Here is a 22,649-nt window from a genome sequence, read left to right as displayed (position 1 = left end):
ACATCAAGCACACTGAAGTCAAGAAAAAGATTAGAGGTGAATACATCAAGAGAGTGAAGATCTTAAATTTAATGGAGGAATTACCATCAAGGCAATCAACCCCTGGGCAATTCCAGTCATACACAGCAGGAATAGTGGATTGCACTCAAGCAGAACTAAAAGCAATGGATAGGAAGACCAGAAAAATAATGACAATGAATCATGCCCTTCATCCTCGCAGTGGCCTTAAGAGACTCTACCTACCAAGGCTAATAGATGGGGGTGGAATGTTGAAAGTACAGCAGATGGTTGAAGAAGAAAAAAGTGCTTTGGAAAAATATCTGAAGGACAATGCAGAAGATGCACAGTAGTTAGTTTACCAGGAAGGCTTATTGACTATTGGAGAGACCAAACTGGTCTACAAGACAAAATGAAGAATAGAATGGAGGTGTGGGAAGACAAAGCACTACATGGCCAATACATTAAAAAAATCAGGGAAAGCAGATAATAAGAAGACCTGGCAATGGCTAAGAGCAGGAAAGGTGAAGAAAAGATCAAGGGATTAATTCTGGTTGCACAAATAGAAGCCTTAAGGACAAATGCATACAAAGCCAGAATTGAGAAGACAGCAACAGACAGTAAGTGCTGCCTATGCAAAGAAGCTGAAGAAACACTGAACCTTCTGCTAAGCTGCTGCAAAAAGATCACACAGACTTACTACAAGTAGCAGCAGGACAAAATAGCCATAATAGTGCATTGGAAGATCTGCAACAAATATCATTTGCCTGCAGGCAAGAACTGGTGGGACCATAAAATAGAGAAAGACAAGAGAAAATGAAAAAGTTAAATTGCTGTGGGACTTTAGAATTCAAACAGACAAGTACCTGCCATATAACACTCTGGACTTAACAATTTCAATAAGAAAGACAAAAAAGTCTGGATAGTGGATATGGCAGTGCCTGGAGCCAGCAGAATAGAAGAGAAAAAACTGGAGAAGATAACAAAATACAAAGACCTACAAATAGAAATAGAATGACTGTGGCAAAGGCAAGCAAGGGTAGTACCAATAGTAATAGATGCCTTGGGTACAATTCAAAACAACTAGAGCACCACTTGAACATCATTGGCATTGACAAATTCACCATCAGTCAATTGCAAAATGCGGCCTTACTGGGAACGTTTTCCATCATGCGACAATATCTTTAACACCTTCAAACATCCAGATCTGCCTATCCCAGGTCCTTGATAAGGACTCGATAGGTAGACAAAAACGCCAAATCCAATCTGAACAACTTACTGACTGTGCAATGAATAACAACAACAACAACAATAACAACAATAACAACAATACATGATTTCACACCATGTCTAATAAGATCGTTTCTTTTTTTACTTTGGAGGGAAAGATATCTTTATGACAGAGGAACAAAAAAAATACTACAATGCTATGAAGAAACTAGGTTCAAAAAAACCAGTGAAGCCCATTCCAAGGCCCCAGGTATGCCATTCTCAAGATCCAAATCTATGATCAGTATTCATGTGGAAAAATTTCTCAGACCTCCACTCCACTTGAATTTAGATATAAAAGCTAACCTAACTATTCAGAATGTTAGTTTTGTCTCACTAAATTATAGTACTATATTACTTCCACAAATTAGTGATTTTTCTTGGCTATAAAGAAACAGAATAAAAGTTGCATGCAGAACTAAGTTAGTTTGCAAAGGTCAGTCATTTTTTTCATATACATACATGTAAACAAAATACTCTTCCCTTGAGCCAAAATTTCTACAAGAAATAAAAGAGCACAGTGAATCTTTGATTCAATGGACCTTGGCAGGGGAGATTTCAGACACAACTGGCAAAAACTCTTGTATAATGAGTTTCTGCACACGCATAAAATCCAATTTGGATTTAATGGAGATTTTGCTTTAGCAGGTACGTTCTCCTTCTCCCTTTAGTCTGGTAAATTGAGAATTTACTGTACAAGACTCGGGATCATAAAATAAAGAATTGCTATGTTATGACAATTGCTGTGAAGTCTATTTTACAGAAGGTAAACATGAACAAAAAAATTGAGGTTCCTAACAACTCTTCATATACCCTTAATTGATAACTATATTTTTCTACCAACTTTTTCTATGTCATTCTTTCCTTTGCATCCAAGTTTCTTTTTTCTGGATTCCAAGTCCTACATTTCCTACTGTTTTCTAATACCAACATCTTTACAGCAGTTGTGAAATTGAGTACTGTATACTAATGGTTCCTACAGAGGCAAACTGATATTATAAGCGATTCCTGGTAATTCCTTAGATCATTATCTCTCTTCAAGGCCTCATGGATCAGGTGTTAGAGGATAATGATGTCACCACAAATGGTGAGATTAAAATATTTCAGTTTACTTTGTAGAAGTTAGGAAATATTAAGAGTGACATTGGATGAATTAGACTTTACGGGAAGTACCACATCCCAACATTAGGCATTTCCTCACTAAAGTTCAACAGCACTATCTCAGTAAGTAAATGGACTGTGAATCACCAATCCTTCTCTTAGGAAATCTCACAAGTCACAGAGTCAGATGTCTTAGCAGAATACAGTGATCTTGTTTTTTCTTAAAATATAAGGAATTTTAAACTTTTTTTAAAAAAAATTCAAAGTCAAGAGACTCTTAAAAAGTGAGGTTTGCTACTTTTTGTGTCTTCAACCACTTCAAGGCAGTAAAAATTGGAAAAATTTATTTTTGGGTGACACAGTGGATGATTTAGGTTTAGTCTTTCACCACTTCAACTTTTTTCTTTGAGTTTTTTTCCATTTTTCTTCCCTTTCTTTCGTTTTCATGTTTGTCATTGTCCATGTGTCTTGCACCCTTCCTGTCTTTCTGTCGTACACGCATGGAAACCTTCCAAATTATCGAAGAACAAGTATCAAGGGATGATCTTTGACTTTGTGACTCAGCAAGCTTTTGATATAGTCATCATGATCCTCATTTGTCTTAACATGGTAACAATGATGGTGGAAACAGATGACCAAAGCCAAACCAAGATAAATATCCTTAGTCAGATCAACTTGGTCTTCATTATCATCTTCACATCTGAATGCTTTCTCAAGATGATTGCACTGAGGCATTACTTTTTCACTAATGGCTGGAACATCTTTGACTTTGTTGTGGTCATTCTCTCCATTGTAGGTAAGAAAAAATATAAGCACAATTGATTTGTTTCTAAAATATTTCTATCAATGGTATGTGCGATGGAAATAGTAGGGCAGGAACAAAGGTGGTATAGGATAATTACAATTAGCTAAAAGCTATTATGTAACCAATATACTTAAACCCAACTCCTGGAGCAGATTTTGCATAGATATAATCAGGGCTTTTTTTCTCATAGAACGCTCAGAACGGAGTTCCGGCACCTTTTTTGGATGGAACCTTGTAGGGTAGGCAAGGCAGGTTGTATGACATGTGTGAGTTCCAGCACCTTTTTCTTTTACAAAAAAAGTACTGGATATAATCATATAATCTTTGAGTTTAGCCTTGGTGGAGCAGTGGGCTAATGCCTCCTTAAGTAACACCAGATGCCTACAATTAGTGCAGGTTCGCGTCCCACCAGGCTCAAGGTTGACTCAGCCTTCCATCCTTCCGGGGTAGGTAAAATGAGGACCCAGATTGTTGGGGGCAATTAAGCTGACTTTGTAATAATGCCGCTTGGGTGTGTGTGTGAAAGCCCTAATAAGCAGGCATATACATAGAATGAAGGCTACTGCTAAGCTTGTAAGCCGCCCTGAGTCTTCGGAGAAGGGCGGGATATAAATGGAATTAAAATAAATAAATAAATAAATAATCAAAGCCTTTTTCAAAGCAATATTAAAAATGAAGTCATGCATGAATAAACAGTTTAAAATATTTTTAAAAGTGCCTGAAATGAAGAGAAAATCAAGATGGAAAATAATGGATAAACTGGACTAATAGTTAATGGCAATGGTGGGATTCAAATAATTTAACAGCCTTTTCTATTTCCTGTTTTAAGTATAAAAAAAAGCAATATACCAAAAGGTAGTTTATTATTTCATGCATTTAATACTTAAATAACAATAAAAGAGGTACACAAAAGTAGATTATGTTACAAGAAAGTTTTAAAATATTAATGAAAAAATATTCAATAATACCTGACAAAAACCAATAAAACTGTTATTTAAAATAATTTCATATTGCTTCTTGGTTGAAGTTCTCACTTACAATTTTCTTCGCTTGATGCTCGGAGCATCATCGAGCTGTGTAAGTAATCCTTAGCCATCTTTTTTTTTCACTGTAGGAGTAGGATCCCATTCCTTTAGAGGTAGGCCAATTAGACTAATAGTCATTGTGTTTGATATATTAGAAACAGGTGATTTCTCTTCTCTGAACATATTATGCTCATCTTTGAAAAAACCCTTTCCACTTCTGCTGAACTTACAGCAATTGTTCTGACAATATATTTAGCTCTTTGAACACTTTCAGGAACTGCATAGTTCTGGGCAGTGCTTTTTTTGTTAAAAAAAAGTGTCAGAACTCTCACCTGTCACACAACCCACTTTGCCTACCCTACAAGGTTTACCTTTGTAGTTGAAAAAAAAACCCTTTAATTTTTAATGTATCTAAAAGAGTAGGATTTTGTTTAAGGTAAGTTAATACTATTAATGTTACCATGCAATGTGTGGCTTTAAATTACAAGAAGGCATTTTATTAATCTTTTGGAACATTTATCACTGGCATACCCATTTAGTTTAATATGGAAATATCAGCTTTCTTTGTGGAATGAAATTGGCCCAATGAAACAAAATTTGGTTGCTTGCAAAAGACTGAATTATTTTTAAGAAGTTGTCAAACAAGGTGGAAAAATTTACATTTGGAGTTTAATATGGATATTGACTTGAAACAAATTAAAGTTGAAATTTTGTCAGTGAACAGATTTCTTTTAATTTACCTTTAAGTTAAAGCCAATTTAATAAATAGATCTGATTAAACCTTATACTGTAGGTCTTACCTTTACCTCTGACCAATACATAATTAATATAATTAATAATAATAATACCTCCAAATCACAAGACATTGGCTTTATTCTTATTCTTCCCCTCTGCAGTTTGAATATAAGGTATAAAAGACTAAAAAGAGATTTTTGTAGACATCCCAGCCTTTGAACTACCCAAGGAACCGAAACAGCAAAGTTTCGCTGTCGGGCAAGCTTCTACGCCAGTCGCCTTTGTTTCCTACCGCATTGCCTCTTTTTAACCTCACACCCCACCTTCTGTAAGGGAACGCAAAAGGCTCACTCACCCTCTCATGACAGATGGCCTCCATGTTTATGTGTCTCCCACAACCACCATCCACACCACATGGTCTGACCCAGTCAATCAAGCCATGCTCTGGCTGTGGTGCTCCGGCGCCTCATGGCTCCTCCAAGAGGAGGCAGACAGCGTCGGAGGGGACCCTGCTCACACTGTACAGCCAGGGGGGCATTTTCAAAAGCAAATGAGGATAGGAAGGGAAACAATAGAAAAGAACGCAACTCTGGAAAATCCATGGAAAAAAGGTCCCGGAACTCTGTTCCGGTGTGTTCTGTGACAAAAAAAGCCCTGGTTTTGGGAATTTTAAAAAACATTTTTCACAAAATCTCAATAATCATTAATATCAATTTGATAATTAAAAGTAACATTAAATACGAGCAATTGTTCTTCAGCTGCTTTCCATGGAACTAGTACTTTTTAAATATTCCAGTAGTTTGGCTCCAAAAAATGAGAAATTGTAATTTATTCTTATCTTGAAATTGGCTACAACTTGCTTTTAAATGTTCACTATCCATTAGTCTTTTTTAAAAAAATTGTTATGATGTTTTCTAAAAGTCTTTCCTGAGGAAGCCTGACAAATCGATGATTTTCTACAAATTTTATATTTTTGAAGGTTTCTGAAGTAATTAATTCACCAACTTTTTTTTTTGCATGGGCCCTTTTCCTTTCCAAGCATTTAAAATGCTTTAATATATCTTATCACAAGTTTTTCAGCCTTTATTATGTGTATATTTTTTGCTTGCAGTGCATTTGAAAGAAGAGAAATTTCATTTAAAATATCAATCATCAATGCCAAATCAGTTATAAAATATATATTTTCAAGTCGGGCAGCCATACCTAAAGTACTTTTCATTTGAATAAAAATAGTGATGTAGAACTGGATAAGTGCACCGCACAGCTAAGATTGACCTTAAACTATAGGCAGCCCATCTTGCTCCCAAAACTCTACCAATCTTTATAATTCCAAGTTGTTCGGATATTTTGTTAAGTTCAGTTTGGTTCTTATTGGGTTGATGAAAAATAGTATATATCTTATCAATAAATATTTGAAAATGATTTACTTGCTTTATTTCCTTTATCAAATCATCTAAAACAAGTTGGAGGAGATGGTTTAAACAGTGCCATATTATTATGTTTGGAAACACTTTTGCTATGCTAGTGCTTATTCTTGATTTTCTCCCAAGCATAATGCTAATACCATTGGAGCAAAATCCTATTATTATTTTTTCTAGGTAGTTCTTTGTAAGCCCAACACTATTTAAACTTTCCATAACTGAAGAACATAATGTCTCTGCATCTGTTTTTCCAATTTAACTAACTCAACAAAAATTGTTGGTGATGTAACTGAATCTTCAACTTTTAAGAAAAATATAACTGGTTTGTAAGATATCATTGAGGCTTTGTCAATAATCAAACATATTTTCAGATTATTTTCAATAATTATAGTAAATATTTCTTTTTTAATTTCCTTTGCAATGAAATCAGTTACTTTCACAGCAGTTTTACATGAATGTAATCTTATTTCAATATCTAATCCGTTTTTAATTTGTACTTCTATCTCATCTTCTGTGTCTGAAAATGGTTTACATCTTTTTGCCAGGCTGTAAACAGTATTAAATACTCTGCAAGTAGTACATAGATATTTTTCATTCATCGTATCTATTAGTTTTTTTATTGAATCCTGCTCACATTGTTTTAAATTCTCTTTACAAATGTTATGAGTTTTTGATGAAAAATGTTTTCATTTTTTTTCCCTTAGAGAAGCTTATTGTACGTCTTTATTTTTCCCTGATGCCTCAATCTGAAAATATTTCCATTCTTTTAACACATGAAGACTTCTCTTTTATGAAGTCATATTTTGCACAATACTGGTAACCTAATTTTTTTGTTAAAAATTACTAGCCCAATCATATTTTTCCTTAAAATTGTTATATTGTTGCACTGTCCAATATTCCAGAAGACTATTTTCAATTTTGGAATTGTTATCATTTTTTATTTCAGTAATTGACATGCTGCTTTCTTCAAATTGGAGTGGTTGTGCTTGTGACTATTTTGTACTATCTAAGGCCAATTCTGATACAACTGATTCTGATTTTGGTTTCCTATTGAAGAAATCTGTCAAATTCTGTTGCCTTTTCATCCTTTTAAGGGGTACTGCAAATAATTAAAAAATGCTTTATTTTAGTATATTATAATAATATTTAAAGGGATGCAGTGGCTCAGTGGGTTAGGACGCTGAGCTTGTCGATCAGAAGGTCGGCAGTTTGACGGGTCAAATCCTGAGTGCTGCATAACAGAGTGAGCGCCTGTTACTCGTCCCAGCTTCTGCCAACCTAGCAGTTCGAAAGGACGTAAAAATGCAAGTAGAAAAATGGGGACCACTGCGGTGGGAAGGTAACAGCGCACCGTGCGCCTTTGGCGTCTAGTCATGCCGGCCACATGACCACGGAGACGTCCTCGTACAAGCTCTTCGGCTTTGAAACAGAGATGAGCACCGACCCCTAGAATCAGAAATGACTAGCACGCATGTGCGAGGGAACCTTTACCTTTAATAATATTTATTTACAGACATTAATACCGTTTATTGAAGATTACAAGTTATTGTACAAAAACATTGAAAAGTGTATATGCATCAATAACCAAGTAAGGATATGTAATAAAGAATGCAAAGTTTTGTAACATATTACTACATTTGCCAGAGAAAGTTGTAGAATAAAGAGTAGGCAATAATTAGAATTGAAAGAAAAAGGAAAAATTGTAAAAGATAAGCCAATAGGTGGGACAAAACAAAAATATCATAAAAATAAGCTGATATTGCTCAAGTAGAAAAAATATTATTAGTCAAACAATATGTATAAACTACATTAGTATCAGTATTTAGAAATAAGGTATTTCAAGAATAAAGGATAAATATATAAGGGAACAAAAGAATTTATAATCACAGAGAATAGGGAAAAAGAAAAAAAATATAAAGTACCAACAATGGAAGTTACATGGCAACATGATCATAAGTTACTTTTTTCAATGCCGGTCACAAAATGAACTGTTGTAAGTTGAGGACTGCCTGTTTAGAAGCTATCTCTGACTAAATCAATGTTTAGTGTATGCAATTACATATCTCTGGGCTAAAACCAATGTTTCTGGAATAACAGTTCATGAAATCTCTGCTACTTATAACAGTTTACTCCATAAAATGACAACATTGCTTAACTAAATAAGCATTTGCTATATGAAATCACAGGTTGCTGCCACTGAACCACTGTTTGCTGTCTGAAATAGCACCTGTCACTTAAACAGTGCTTATTATATTAAAACAATAAACTAAGGTTTGATATATATGAAATTGAAATTCTGCTATTTAAATTTAAATCGTTGCTGTTGTTAGTTGCAAAGTCGTGACTGACCCATCGCAACCCCATGGACAACATTCTTCCAGGAATGTCCTCTACCAACTTCTGGAGTCCATTTAAGCTCATGCCTACTGCTTCAGTGACTCCATCCAGCCACCTCATTCTCTGTCGTCCCCTTCTTCTCTTGCCCTCAATCTTTCCCAGCATTAGGCTCTTCTCCAGTGAGTCCTTCCTTCTCATAAGGTGGCCAAAGTATTTGAGTTTCAACTTCAGGATCTGGCCTCTAACACTGACCGGTTTGATCGCCTTGCAGTCCAAGGGACTCGCAGGAGTCTTCTCCAGCATGATAGTTCAAAGGCCTCAATTCTTTGGTGCTCAGCCTTTCTTATGGTCCAACTTTCACAGCCATACAATGCAACTGGGAAGACCATAGCCTTGACTATATGCACTTTTGTTGGCAGGGTGACGTCTCTGCTTTTTAGTATGCTGTCTAGATTTGCCATAGCTTTCCTCCCCAGGAACAAGCATCTTTTAATTTCTTGGCTGCAGTCCCCATCTGCGGTGATCTTGGAGCCCAGGAAAATAAAATCTGTCACTACCTCCATTTCTTCCCCATCTATTTGCCAGGAATTGAGAGGGCCAGATGCCATGATCTTGGTTTTCTTAATGTTGAGTTTCAAGTGAACTTTTGCACTCGTCTTCTTCACCCGCATGAAGAGGTTTTTTAGTTCACTTTCTGCCATTAGAGTGGTATCATCTTCATATTTTAGGTTGTTGATATTTCTCCCGGCAATCTATCTAGCCATGCCTTTCTCATGATGTGCTCTGCATATAAGTTAAATAGGAAGGGCGAAACATACAGCCTTGCCAGACTCCTTTCCCAATTTTGAACCAATCAGTGGTTCCGTGTCCAGTTTTCATTGTTGCTTCTTGACCTGCATATAGGTTTCTCAAGAGACAAATAAGATGATCTGGTACTCCCATCTCTTTAAGAACTTGTCACTATTTGTTGTGATCCACACAATCAAAGGCTTTAGCATAGTCAATGAAGCAGAAGTAGATGTTTTTCTGGAGCTCCCTAGCTTTCTCCATGATCCAGTGTATGTTGGCAATTTGATCTCTAGTTCCTCTGCCTCTTCGAAATCCTGCCTGTACTTTTGGAAGTTCTCGATCCACATACTGCTGGAGTCTAGCTTGCAGGATTTTAAGCATAACTTTACTAGCTTGAGAAATGAGTGCAATGGTGCGATAGTTTGAACATTCTTTGGCACTGCCTTTCTTTGGAATTGGAATGTAAATAGATTTTTTCCAATCCTGTGGCCACTATTGAGTTTTCCAAATTTGCTGGCAAATTGAGTGTAGCACTTTTGCTGCATTGTCTTTTAAGATTTTGAATAGCTCAGCAGGAATACTGTTACCTCCACTAGCTTTGTTGTTGCTGAGATTTCCTAAGGCCAATTTCACTTCACATTCTAGGATGTCTGGCTCAAGGTCAGTGACCACCCCATCGTGGTTATCAGGGACGCTAAGCTCGTTCTTGTATAGTTCTTCTGTGTAATTTTGCCACCTCTTCTTAATCTCTTCTGCCTTTGTTAGGTCTCTGCCATTTTGGTCTTTTATCATCTTTGCATGAAATGTTCCCTTCATATCTCCAATTTTCTTGAAGAGATTTCTGGTCCTCTCTATTCTATTGTTTTCTTCTATTTCTTTGCACTATTCATTTAAGAGGGCATTCTTATCTCTTCTAGCTATTCTCTGGAATTCTGTATTCAATTGGGTTTATCTTTCTCTTTCTCCCTTGCCTTTCGCTACCCTTCTTTCTTCAGCTGTTTGCAAAGCTTCCTCAGACAGCCATTTTGCTTTCTTGCATTACTTTTTCTTTGGGATGGTTTTAGTTGCTGCCTCTTGTACAATGTTGTGAACCTCTGTCCATAGTTCTTCAAGCACTCTGTCTATAAGGTCTAATTCCTTAAATCTATATGTCACCTCTACTGTATATTCATCAGGGATATGATTTAGTTCATACCTGAGTGGCCTAGTGTTTTTCCCTACTTTCTTCAATTTAAGCCTAAATTTGGCAACGAGAAGCTCATGATCTGACCACAGTCAGCTCCTGGTCTTGTTTTTACTGACTGTATAGAGCTTCTCCATCTTTGGCTGCAGAGCACATAAAGGTAAAGATAAAGGTTCCCCCGCACATGCGTGCTAGTGGTTTCCGATTCGAGGGGCTGGTGCTCATCTCCGTTTCAAAGCCAAAGAGCCAGCGCTTGTCCGAGGACGTCTCTGTGGTCATGACTAGATGCCAAAGGCGCACGGAACACTGTTACCTTCCCACCGTAGTGGTCCCCATTTTTCTACTTGCATTTTTACATGCTTTCGAACTGCTAGGTTGGCAGAAGCTGGGACAAGTAATAGGTGCTCACTCTGTTACGTGGCACTCGGGATTCAACCCGCCAAACTGCCGACCTTCTGATCAAGAAACTCAGTGTCCTAACCCACTGAGCCACCGCATCCCTTGCAGAGCACATAGTCAATCTGATTTCTGTGTTGACCATTTGGTGAAGTCCATGTGTAAAGCCGTTGTTCTGTACCAGCCTGCTACCGCCCCTGCAGAAAAGGCAGGGACAACCTCTTTTACAAGAAGGCAAGAGGCTGGAATTACGCCTGCCAAATTTATTGCTACAAAAACAAATAGAACAAGACACAAACCAAGAAACAGGAGCTTTTCAAGCGGTTGCCTTCAGCAAACCAGCCCTCCCACGTATTCCCCCTTAAATACAGTTCAGGGCGTGGCTTCTCTCTGCCTCCTTCCGAGGAGCCCCACTGCCTTCCTCTGTTTACTCCTGATTGACTGCCTCCTACGTCGGGCATCCTTGAACAGGGCCAGCTGTGGGTCATCTTCATCCACGCTGTCAGGCTCACACAGCTGGGTCTGCGTCGTGACCAGGTGAGAGGGGCCTGGCTGAGGGCTCTCATCAAGCTGTCCAACCCCCTCAGCAAGCTCTTCAACACCCCCCTCCTCCTCCTCCTCTGAGTCGTCCGACCCAACTGCCAAACCCACAGGCTGACCCTGAATCACAACAGGGTCTTGGGTTGTTGGAAAAGAGTGTTTGCCAAACTTGCCTGTTATTCTGGTTATCTTTTGGCTTCCTACATTAGCATTCCAATCCCCCATGATAAGGACATCATTTTTGGTGTTGATTCTATAAGGTGCTGTAGGGCTTCATAGAATTGGTCAGTTTCACCCTCTTCAGCACTGGTGGTTGGGGCATAGACTTGGACTACTGTGATATTGTATGTTTTCCCTTGGATTCACACTGAGATCATTCTGTCATTTTGGGGGTTCTATCCCAGTATTGCTTTTCCTACTCTTTTATTGACTATGAAGGCTACTCCATTTCTACTGAAGGATTCTTGCCCGCAGATGGTCATCTGAATTAAATTCACCCATTCCTGTCCATTTTAGTTCACTGTTTCCTAAGATGTCGATGTTCAGTCTTGTCATCTCTTGTTTGACCATGTCCAGCTTTCCTTGATTCATGGATCTTACATTCCAGGTTCCTATGGAGAAAAAATATTTACAGCTTTGGACTTTTCTTTCACCACCAGACAGATCCACAGCTGAGTATCCTTTCAGGTTTGGCCCAGTCGCTTCATTCTTTCTGGCGCTACTAGTACTAGCCCTCTGCTCTTCCCCAGTAGCATATTGGACGCCTTCCGACCTGAGGGGCTCATCTTCCAGCATCATATCGTTTTGCCTTTTGGTACTGTCCATGGGGTTTTCATAGCAAAGATACTGGAGTGGGTTGCCATTTCCTTCTCCAGTGGATCACATTTTGTCAAACTCTCTGCTATGACCTGTCCGTCTTGGGTGGCCCTGCACAGCATAGCTCATAGCTTCATTGAATTATGCAAGCCCCTTTGCCATGACAAGGCAGTAATCACAAAGGGGAAATTAAATCATAGGTCATGGTATAAAGTAGGAAAGCCCATTCTGCTACAAAGAAGTACATTAGAGTTTAATGCATGAAATCACAGAACCCTTTAAGAGCTTTCCTGCTCATCATTAGTTATGCTCTGTATAGTTCTAGAGCCACAATCCTAGTTAATACTTGCTGGCCTCGCCCCCTTTCCCATATCCACCAATTGGGAAAGATGAAGCATCTATTCCTGAAATTATTCTGAGAAGCACCACATAGTTTTTACCTGAGTGACATGATCGAAGGTGCCACGTCTCCGTTTGGTTTCTGCTCTTGGACTTTGGGGGAGGTTTTTTTTTTTTTTTGCTGCCTGGAAGGAAGTTGAACAAAAAACAGACATGTTCCAGAAAACACAGATTTGCCATAACTGGTTTGCCGAATTTAACAAAAAATTAGGTATTGGTTCTGCCGAACCAGTGCAAACCAGCTGAATCACACCACTGCTTAATGGCATGTTGTGTCCATCTACAAAGCAAACTGCAATTGAAGCTGAGCTGACAATTTGTTCCAAATAACAATTGTGATCATTATTGCTAAAGTGGTATACCAACTTTCTCCTTAACAAATCCTGAACCCTGAAGTATCTATGGTAGAAGGTTGTGATAAAATATTCCTGTTCTACAAAACAAGCAAAATCATCTCTAAAAATTATTCCAGAGTTTATCTGTTGCCTTCATTACTTGACAGGGGAATTTCCCATGCCTTTGCAACATCATCCATCCTCTGAAAGAAAATCCATTTGATTTCTTACCTAGATCTAATGGCACTTCCAGGAATATTGCCAAATCTCCTCAATTATTAAAAGAATTGAATTTTCTTTGCTGTTTATGGGCAATCCATATTTCTGATTATGAAACTAGAAAATTTCATGACTATAAGTGAGATCTGCAATTCAAGCTACATTCTGCCTCCATCCTTTAAAAGGGGATGATTTGACCATTCTTTCTACCTCTTGCTATTTATCATGTCTGGATGACACTATCCCTTACCTGTTCCTAAACAAATGACAAAATTTACCAGGTAATGATTTCTTCTTGTCATATCTTCATAATGTTGCCTTCATCGCATCCCCAATACAGAACTGACCACTTAAAATTGTCTTTATCAGGTCTAGTTTTAAACCAGAATTACTGAGTGGGAAAGGATCTTGGAGGTCTTCTTGTCCAACCACCTGCTTAAGCAGGATACCCTATATTATACTGGACAAATGGCGATCCAAATTCTTAAAAACCTCCAGTGATACAGCACTCACTCTTCTGGAGGCAAGCCATTCCACTGATTCATTGTTCTCACTGACAGGAAATTTATCATCTTTATTGATTTCTGCACTCTTTCTAGAGTCTCAATTTCTTTTTGTTATCGTGGAGACCAAAACTGGATACAGTATTCCAACTGTGATCTCACCATTGCAGTACAAGAAATACTAACACTTCATGTGATCTTGATACTGTCCCTCTGTTAATGCAACCTAAGATTGCATTGGCCTTTTTTGACTGCTATCTGACAAGCAGTCAAGCTCATATTTAATTGGTTGTCTACCACTTCTCCTAGTATCAGGTTCCATCTATTCTATATCTGTGCATTTGTTTTTTCTTGCCTAAATATAAAAACTTATTTTTCTCATCACTGAATTGTATTTTGTTGGATAGGGCCCAGTGTTCAAATCTCTCAAGATTCTTCTAGGTCTTGAGCCTTCTAAAGTGTTGGCTATTCCCCCAAGCTTCATGTCATCTGCAAATTTGATGGGTTCCTTTTCTATCTCTTCATTTAATTATTTACAAAATGTGGAAGAGTATTGGACCTAAGACAGAACCTTGAGGTACCCCACTGCATACTTCTTTTTATATAGAAATAGTTCCATTAAAAACTACACAATGAGTGTGGTTAGTCAGCCAATTAGATATCCATCTGGTGGTAATGTTGTCTATTCCAGGGGTCCCCAACCCCCAGTCCATGGACCAGTACTGGGCTGCAGCATGCCAGCAACTGGGCCACACAAACAAGGAAAGCCCCATCCACTGGATGCAGGCAGCACACAAAACCATGCCTCCTCTGGTCCACAGAAAAAACCTCTCTCCACGTAACCAGTCCCTGGTGCCCAAAAGGTTGTTCTGTCTATTCCATATTTTTCTATCTTACCAAGAGGTAGGCTATGGTTTGTTCTATCAAATACCTTACTGAAGTCCAAATATACTATGCCCACCTCATTTCACAGGTCCACTAATTTAGTCACTTTGTCAAAGAATGCAATAAGGTTTATCTGACATGACCTGTTTTGGACAAACCCATGATGGCTTCTAGTAATATCTTTGCTTGTTTCTAGATGTTCATGAATCCACTGCTTATTTTTTCCAGGATCTTCCCTGGTATTAATGTCGGACTGATAGATCTGTAGTTTTCTGGGTTCATTTTATTTCTTTTTAGAACATTGGAACTACATTAGCTCTTTTTCAGTACTTCCCCAGTGCTCCAAAATTTTTGAAAGATACAGTTCAGTGGTTCAGAGATCACATCTGCCAGCTCCTTCAGAACCCTGGGATATAATCCAACTGGTCCTAGTGACTTGAACTCACACTCAAGTGGGTAGATGTTGTATTATTATTTTCTTTCCTATTGTGACTTGTATTCCTAATCTGTCTTTTATAGTACTGCTTTTGTTTGGTTGGTCTGTTTCTTCCTTTTGTAAAGACAGAAGCAAAGAATGAATTAAACAGTTCCACTTTCTCCCTGATGCCTGTAACTTCCTTGCCATCTTCTCTCAATAGTGGAACAATCATTTCATTGACTTTTTCTTGTTTTGTTTTTTACATGTTGAAATAATTTTATCACTACTACTACTACTACTACTACTACTACTACTACTACTACTACTAGCATTTGTTGCAAGTCTTAGTTCATTCTGGGCCTTAATATATAGATAGATGATAGAAGATAGATGATGGATGGATGGACAGAAGGATAGATGGACGGACACAGACAGATAGATAAATAAGTTCTGCCACCTTTATAGGATTTCGATTGCATCTGCTGACAAGGACTGTTATACTTTTTACTGCTTATTTCATGGAGGAAGAGCTGCACTTTTTTGCCTATTCCATCTGGATTTGGGAGCAATGGTACCAAAAAAATGGAACTGGACTCCTTGGACTTTTGCTATCAGCATTGCCATTTTCTTGCAGCTGACCTCATTAGCATTGCCTCCTGCTTTATTTCATGACCATCCTCAACAGGCTTAATCTTTAGCCAGGCTATTTTTAAACACAGATTTATGGGTATTCCAGAAGAAGACCACATCTGATGACCTCAACTGACAGGTCATAGGCATGGAGAAGGCAGAATGGGATGATCACAGCTGATAGGTCAACGTAGATGGGTGGGTGCAGCTTGATGGGTGCAGGAGAGTGCTGCTGACTTGGTGCAGATAGAGGGGCAGGGACAAGTGGGCATGGCCAAGTGGATGTGGCTGGCTGGGCGCAGATGAGTGGACATGGCTGGGTCGGCATAGAACCAGCTAACTGGACAACTTGGTGCCCCACCAGCTCTTTGCCTCCCCCAACTGCTGGCAGCCAAGCATGCTGGGAAAATCTGTGCTGGGAAGCTGCCAATTGTGTCCCGGCTTGGGGAGAAGGACCTCTCTTTTGATGTGCTGGGTGCTCCCCACACATGCACATGCACACCATTCTGAGTTTGAGGACTTTTATCTGGATCTGTGCTGGGAAGCTGCCAATCGTGCCCAGGCTTTGGGAGAAAGATCTCTTCTTTGGTGTTCTGTATGCTCAAGCGCGCACGCGCATACACACACACACAAACACACTTAGGGACTTGCCTCATTCTGGCATCATGTTGGCAGTAAGATGCAGATCATGGATCAGCAGGGATAGCGGAGAGCCATCACAAGACACTTAAAGTTTGATCTGGAGGAAGCTTGCAAAAGGAGGTACTGCAAACACAATACTAAAGGGAAAATGAAATTCCTAAATTCTGCATTTGCAAAATTGAAAATGTGTGCTTCAAAGGGAGCCTCGAGCTTGCTAATCAAAAAGGAAAACAGTTTATAAAAATCCCAAAATTTCAAATGGTGTGTGTTTGTGTGTTTGTGTGTGTGCAGGCACACACAAGCACCCAGCATGCTAAAGAAGAAGCCCTTCTCTCCAACCCCAGCACCATTGGCAGTTTCTTGGCACGGATGTGATAAAAAGTCTCCAAATGCAGGTGTGTGTGTGTGTGTGTGTGTGTGTGTGTGTGTGTGTGTGTGTGTTTGTGTATGCACGCTTGGCTGCCAACAGTTAGGGGAAGGAAGCAATTGGTGGGGTGCTGAGTCGTCCCCAAATCCAGTTACCTGTTGTGACTTGTCCTAAAAGAACTATGAACGAAACATCAACTGCACATATTTCTAATCTACCTATGTTTTTGCTTTGATAATTTGATTCCTGAGAATATTTTTGTTATCATGCTATTTGTCAGTTTTTATGATAACATGGGTAGTCCTCACTTAGCAACAATGATTGGAACCAGAATTTCTCTTACCAAGCAATGTGGACATAAAATACAGTGACACATGATTGCATCCCTTAGCAATGACAATTCCAGTAACCATTGTTAAGCAAATCCAGTGGCGGAATTCAAATATGTGAACAACTGGTTCTCTGTGTGGATGCCACTTCCGGAAGTCCATTCTGGACCTGGGCAACAAAAAAATTACCTACCGGTTCTACCAAAGTGATGCAAACTGGCTGAATCCCACCCCTGAGCAAATCCCATAAGGTCATTAAGTGCGACATTGTGTGGTCACCATTTGGGACTCCCTGCTGGTTTCCCCAGCACTTTGCTTGTAGGAAGCCAGCAATGAAGAATTACATGATCGTGTGACTGTAGGTGCTTCAATATCATGATTGCAAGCCAGATCATGAGCATGTGACTGCAGGACGCACCCATTGCCACAATGGGATACAACCAATGAAAATACAAGGACCAGTTGTAAATGCCACTTGTTTAATACAGTTAAACAGTCACTGAATGAATGGTTGTTAGGAAGCAAGAAGCACCTGTAATATATTTATTATCTTGATTGTTTCTTCTTTATAAATATGTAAGATTCATGTAAGAAAGTTCTTGCCACAATTCATCTTTTTTCATAGTCATGAACATAGATGGCCATTCCAAATTATCAAATGCTTTCTTTATATCTAAAAATATCGTGGTCATTTCCTTATTTTTCTGATTTAATTATCAATAGCATTCAAAATATATCTAATATTATCTCTCAAATACTGTATCTCTTCAAAACAAATTCAGCCTGATGTGGTTATATCACTTCAGTTAAAGGCCATTTTCTCTCTTTGCAATTATTGTTATAAAAAATCTATAATTGTGTAATTAAATATAACTCAAGACATAAACCTGTATATAAGTCAAGACAACTGAAGTCATTTCCCTCTTTAATAAATCAAAGAAATTAAAGCTTTCTTTCAAGAACAAGGAATTACTTGACATTATCATATTTCATTCATTTCCTGAGTTAATGATTTAAAATTTTCTGGAAGATCTTGTAGTACACTTAAGAATATCTGTTTGGTTCTGGAGATTTTTCAGTTTCCATTTTTGAATTATGTTTTTGTTTCCTCCTTAGTAATTGATTTATTAAAAGTTTCCTTTTCTTGTTGAATCAGTTTTGTAAGTTATATTGTGTCCAAATACTCTTCAATCTGTTTTAATATGTGTTTGCTATACAGAAATTTAATTTGATTTCATGTCATTTTCTTTTACATATTACGCACCTTTTTGTATCCTTTCTGCATCTAAAGTTTTTCACAAATATTTAGAAGCCATTCTTACTTTTAGGTGGTCTGTTTTATTTTCAGACTGACAGGCATTCAATAGTTGAATTTAATATTGGGCGAAATTTTGTATGTACAATGTTTATGTCATTAAAATGAATTATTAATAATGATTTTTGAAAATTGATGTGGTGTTTTGTGGCTTGCTGAGAAAAATCTTTTCCTGTTTTTCAGGACTTGTCCTCGCAGACATTATAGAAAAATACTTTGTATCACCCACTCTCTTCAGGGTCATCCGGTTGGCCAGAATTGGTCGTGTTCTTCGCCTGATCAGGGGAGCAAAAGGCATCCGAACACTGCTTTTTGCCTTGATGATGTCTTTGCCAGCACTATTCAACATTGGTCTCCTCCTATTTCTGGTTATGTTCATTTATTCCATTTTTGGAATGTCAAACTTTGCTTATGTAAAGAAGGAATCTGGCATTGATGACATTTTCAACTTTGAGACATTTGGCAACAGCATCATCTGTCTTTTTCAGATCACCACGTCAGCTGGTTGGGATGGCTTATTGAATCCTATCCTGAACAGTGGTCCCCCAGATTGTGATCCTCATCTAGATAACCCTGGTAGTCATGTGAAAGGTGATTGTGGCAACCCCTCCATGGGCATCTGCTTTTTTTGCAGTTATATCATTGTCTCTTTCTTGATTGTGGTTAACATGTACATTGCCATCATTTTGGAGAATTTTAATGTAGCCACAGAGGAAAGCAGTGAGCCTCTCTGTGAAGATGACTTTGAAATGTTCTATGAAACATGGGAGAAGTTTGACCCTGATGCCACACAATTTATAACTTACAGTGCACTTTCTGATTTTGTGGATACCCTGCAAGAGCCACTACGAATTGCTAAACCCAATAAAATCAAACTGATCACTATGGACTTGCCTATGGTTCCTGGAGATAAAATACATTGCTTGGACATTCTCTTTGCCCTGACAAAAGAAGTTTTGGGAGACTCTGGAGAAATGGATGCCCTGAAGGAATCAATGGAGGAGAAATTTATGGCTGCAAATCCCTCCAAAGTATCTTATGAGCCCATTACCACAACACTAAAAAGAAAACAGGAGGAAGTCTGTGCCACCAAAATCCAAAGAGCATTCCGTCGATATCTGTTAAAACGGTCAGTGAAACAAGCTTCATATCTATACAGGCAGAGTCAAGATATAGAAACACCGAAAGAAGGCGCCCCAGAGAAAGAAGGAATGATTGCAGAGAAAATGAATGCAATGTATGGCTTACAAGTAGAAGTGGAAAAGTCCCCAGAAACAGCTCCATCTCTCATACTTGAGCCAATAAGTAGCAAAGAGATTAAGAAGGATTCTGGTGAAAAGAAGGAGCAGGACAATAATGGCAAGAAGGAAGATGACTCTGGAAAAACTAAAAAAAGTGAGAAAGCCAAACGTGGTGTAAAAGAATCATCTGTATAATGAACACACATTTGTTGCTGTATGTTTCCAAATGACCTTTTTCACAAAATCCTTTTGGCATCTTCTAGATGGTGTTGTTGTTTTTTGCCAGATTTCAGGTACTTCACACCACAGTTCAACATTGAAAGCAGAACTCCGTCTGGTTTCTGGCTTGTTTGCTTGTTTTTAAAATTCACCACAATGTGCAAAGTACTTTTTTGTCTTCTTTTCTCATAATGCAAATGTCAATTATCTCCTCTTCTAGTGAAAAGAGGTTTCATGTTAATGCTCCAGAATTGGTTCTGATGAGACTAAATACCGAATCATATCAAATGAGTTGAGAATCAACTCTTTATTAGAAGAATGATTAAGCAGTGCTAGAAATAAAGGGGAAAAGAAGGAAGTCTTTAATTCCCTGCAATCACATTCAAGCTTTGAATGAAAACAGATCATTTCTGGACAATTTCACCAGAATTTCCTAAGCTCCATTTGCTAAAAAATGTGCCAAGAATAACCATTATTTAGTTATTGTTCTGATCAATTATGCAATTTTTCATAAGGCTGTATATTTTACTAATTTATTCTGCTAATGCTGGGGAGATGTAATTGGGCATGGAAGCCTTGAATTGAATCCCTGAACAATATATAGACATATACATGTCTGAGAATTCATTTACCTGTTAATATTCTTTAAGTTCTTATTCAGCCATAAGAACTAGAAATATGCTTGCTTTTTCAGTTAAACCTGAAGTTTCCAGTTGGCTCAAATTAATGCCCATTGCCAAATTCTGCCCATATGCAGAAACTGGGTATGATCGTGGAAAGTAAAAAGTAAAATAGACCCTAGTGACTAGTGCTTCTTAAATCCAGTTTGAAATGGTGGGGAAATACTCATCTTTTACAATTTCCTCCCTTCTTTGTATGTCTTGAAGATGCTGGGAGTGAAAGTTAGGATCTGTACTGGTCCTCAGACATTAGCAACTCTGATTTCTTTAAAATAATAGACATAAATTTGTGCTTAGGATTCTTTCTAGCAGGAGTGGGTGTAAAGTGAACGGCATGGAGTAACAGCTGAGATAACAGCACAGTTTAGGAACACAAAACTGCAATGTCTTAAATGGGGTTCAATTTATTTAAATAATTTGAGCAGGCTTAAAAAAAATTTGTTAGAAGTGGCTGAAAGTCCAATTAAGTCTTAATTATGTATATGCTTTATTTCTTTTAAACAACAAAAAAAAATCAAATGTGCTGTGCTAATCTATTCTAAACGTTTATTGCCAACTTAGTAATTTTTCTAAATTAATTCTCAACACTACAGATAATAATCTTGGAATGTAAGCTGCATTTTTTATTTGCCTATCCACTGTTCTCTTCTTTAAAGAGCTCTGCTTTAGAATGTGGCATGCATGACATTCCAATTGACAGTCCAAATTGCAGTTTGCCTCTTCCCCTTCTCTCCTCCATTAACTAGTTAGGAGGAGCAGAATTCCCATGCACCGAGAGGAAAGGGTGTCCCAGAGGAAAAGATACATTTCCCAGGAGATGATTTGTGCCCAAAAGTTGAACAGGGAGGAAATCTGATAGCAGGTATGCCATCAAAAATTTCCCAATAAATTTTGTTGAGATTAGAGTATATAGTATCTGTTAAGCATAGTAGTGCAGTTTTGTGAATGTTTTACTTATTTTTAAAGCATTTACACAAGAAGACTTTCCTCAGCAATTTGTATCTTTATCAGTGTGGAATCAGCACAAGAAAAATAAAACAGGAGAGAGATTATTTCTTAACTTTATTCTTCTGCCTGTCCCTTTATCAAACAGAATTCCTTTTTACTTGTCCCATTATTCAAAGTCTACCTTAATGGCAGCCATTGTGGCCTTCAATCAACAATTAAATTATGCCATGCCCTTTAAATAAATAACCTGTGGTACATCCAAATGGAAAAATGTAGTGGCTGCAAAATCTCTGCTACAGATATATGTACTATGAAAATAATAAAGATGTAAATAAAGAAAATAAAGCTCTATCTTTATATGTATTTTTGCTGTATCTATAGTCTGCAGTTGTTGACCCTGATGACCATGACTGTTGTGCAAGGTTTGCTTCAAACCACATTGTGAAGTATGCAGATGATACAATAGTATGGACCTTATTCAAGATGATAATGAAGGTGCTTACCAGGAGGAGGTAGAGGGTTTGGTGAAGGTTTGCTCTGGTATATGGTTTTAAATGTAGGAAAAACAAAAGAGATGGTTTTAAATGTAGGAAAAACAAAAGAGATCACTGTTGCTTTCAGAAAAGGCATGCTGAGCTATACACCTCTATACAAAAGATTCAACTATATGGAGATGGTTAGTTGTTGGGTGTGCAGTTGACAAGCAGGTTAGCTCAACAGTGGGACACTGGTGAAAAGCAACTGCATTTTTGCATCATATCTTCCCCTATCCTTACTACTTTCTATAGAGGGATGATTGAAAGCATCCCGTCATATTGCATTACTGTGTGGTTTAGAAGTATCACTGTTTCAGATAGAATGGTTATACAGAGAGTGGTAAGGAAACATGTTCTGTCATGTTTCCTATTTCCTTGAAATTAATGGAGGGAATGGAAAAAGATTACTGATCTTGGAAATTCCAGATTTTGGAAACTGAATGGATGTCACTGTTGGATGTCACAAGGCAAAAAATTCATATGTTAGGTTTCTTATCAATAAGAAGTACAATGAATAGAGGAGGGGGAGAAAATCCTAAAGTTGGGGGTGTGAAGCATTTTGTTCATTT

At 38.0% G+C, this 22,649-nt stretch overlaps 1 protein-coding gene across 1 annotated transcript in view; it reads left to right on the top strand.

The window, feature by feature from the left end:
* The window catches only part of SCN4A (sodium voltage-gated channel alpha subunit 4), a 120,738-nt gene extending 98,854 nt beyond the window's left edge, over window positions 1–21,884 (top strand). Inside the window, exons 25-27 of the mRNA XM_083378987.1 lie at window positions 1,373–1,477; window positions 2,893–3,163; window positions 18,640–21,884. Of these exons, the coding sequence (XP_083235113.1) occupies window positions 1,373–1,477; window positions 2,893–3,163; window positions 18,640–19,892 (1,629 nt within the window). The 3' untranslated portion in view covers window positions 19,893–21,884. The remainder of the gene's footprint in view (window positions 1–1,372; window positions 1,478–2,892; window positions 3,164–18,639) is intronic.
* Window positions 21,885–22,649: the final 765 nt, after the last annotated feature.

This window comes from Vipera ursinii (assembly GCF_947247035.1).
Source record: "Vipera ursinii genome assembly, chromosome: Z".
NCBI classification, from domain to species: Eukaryota; Metazoa; Chordata; class Lepidosauria; order Squamata; family Viperidae; genus Vipera; species Vipera ursinii.
This window is presented reverse-complemented; position numbering and strand designations above follow the sequence as displayed.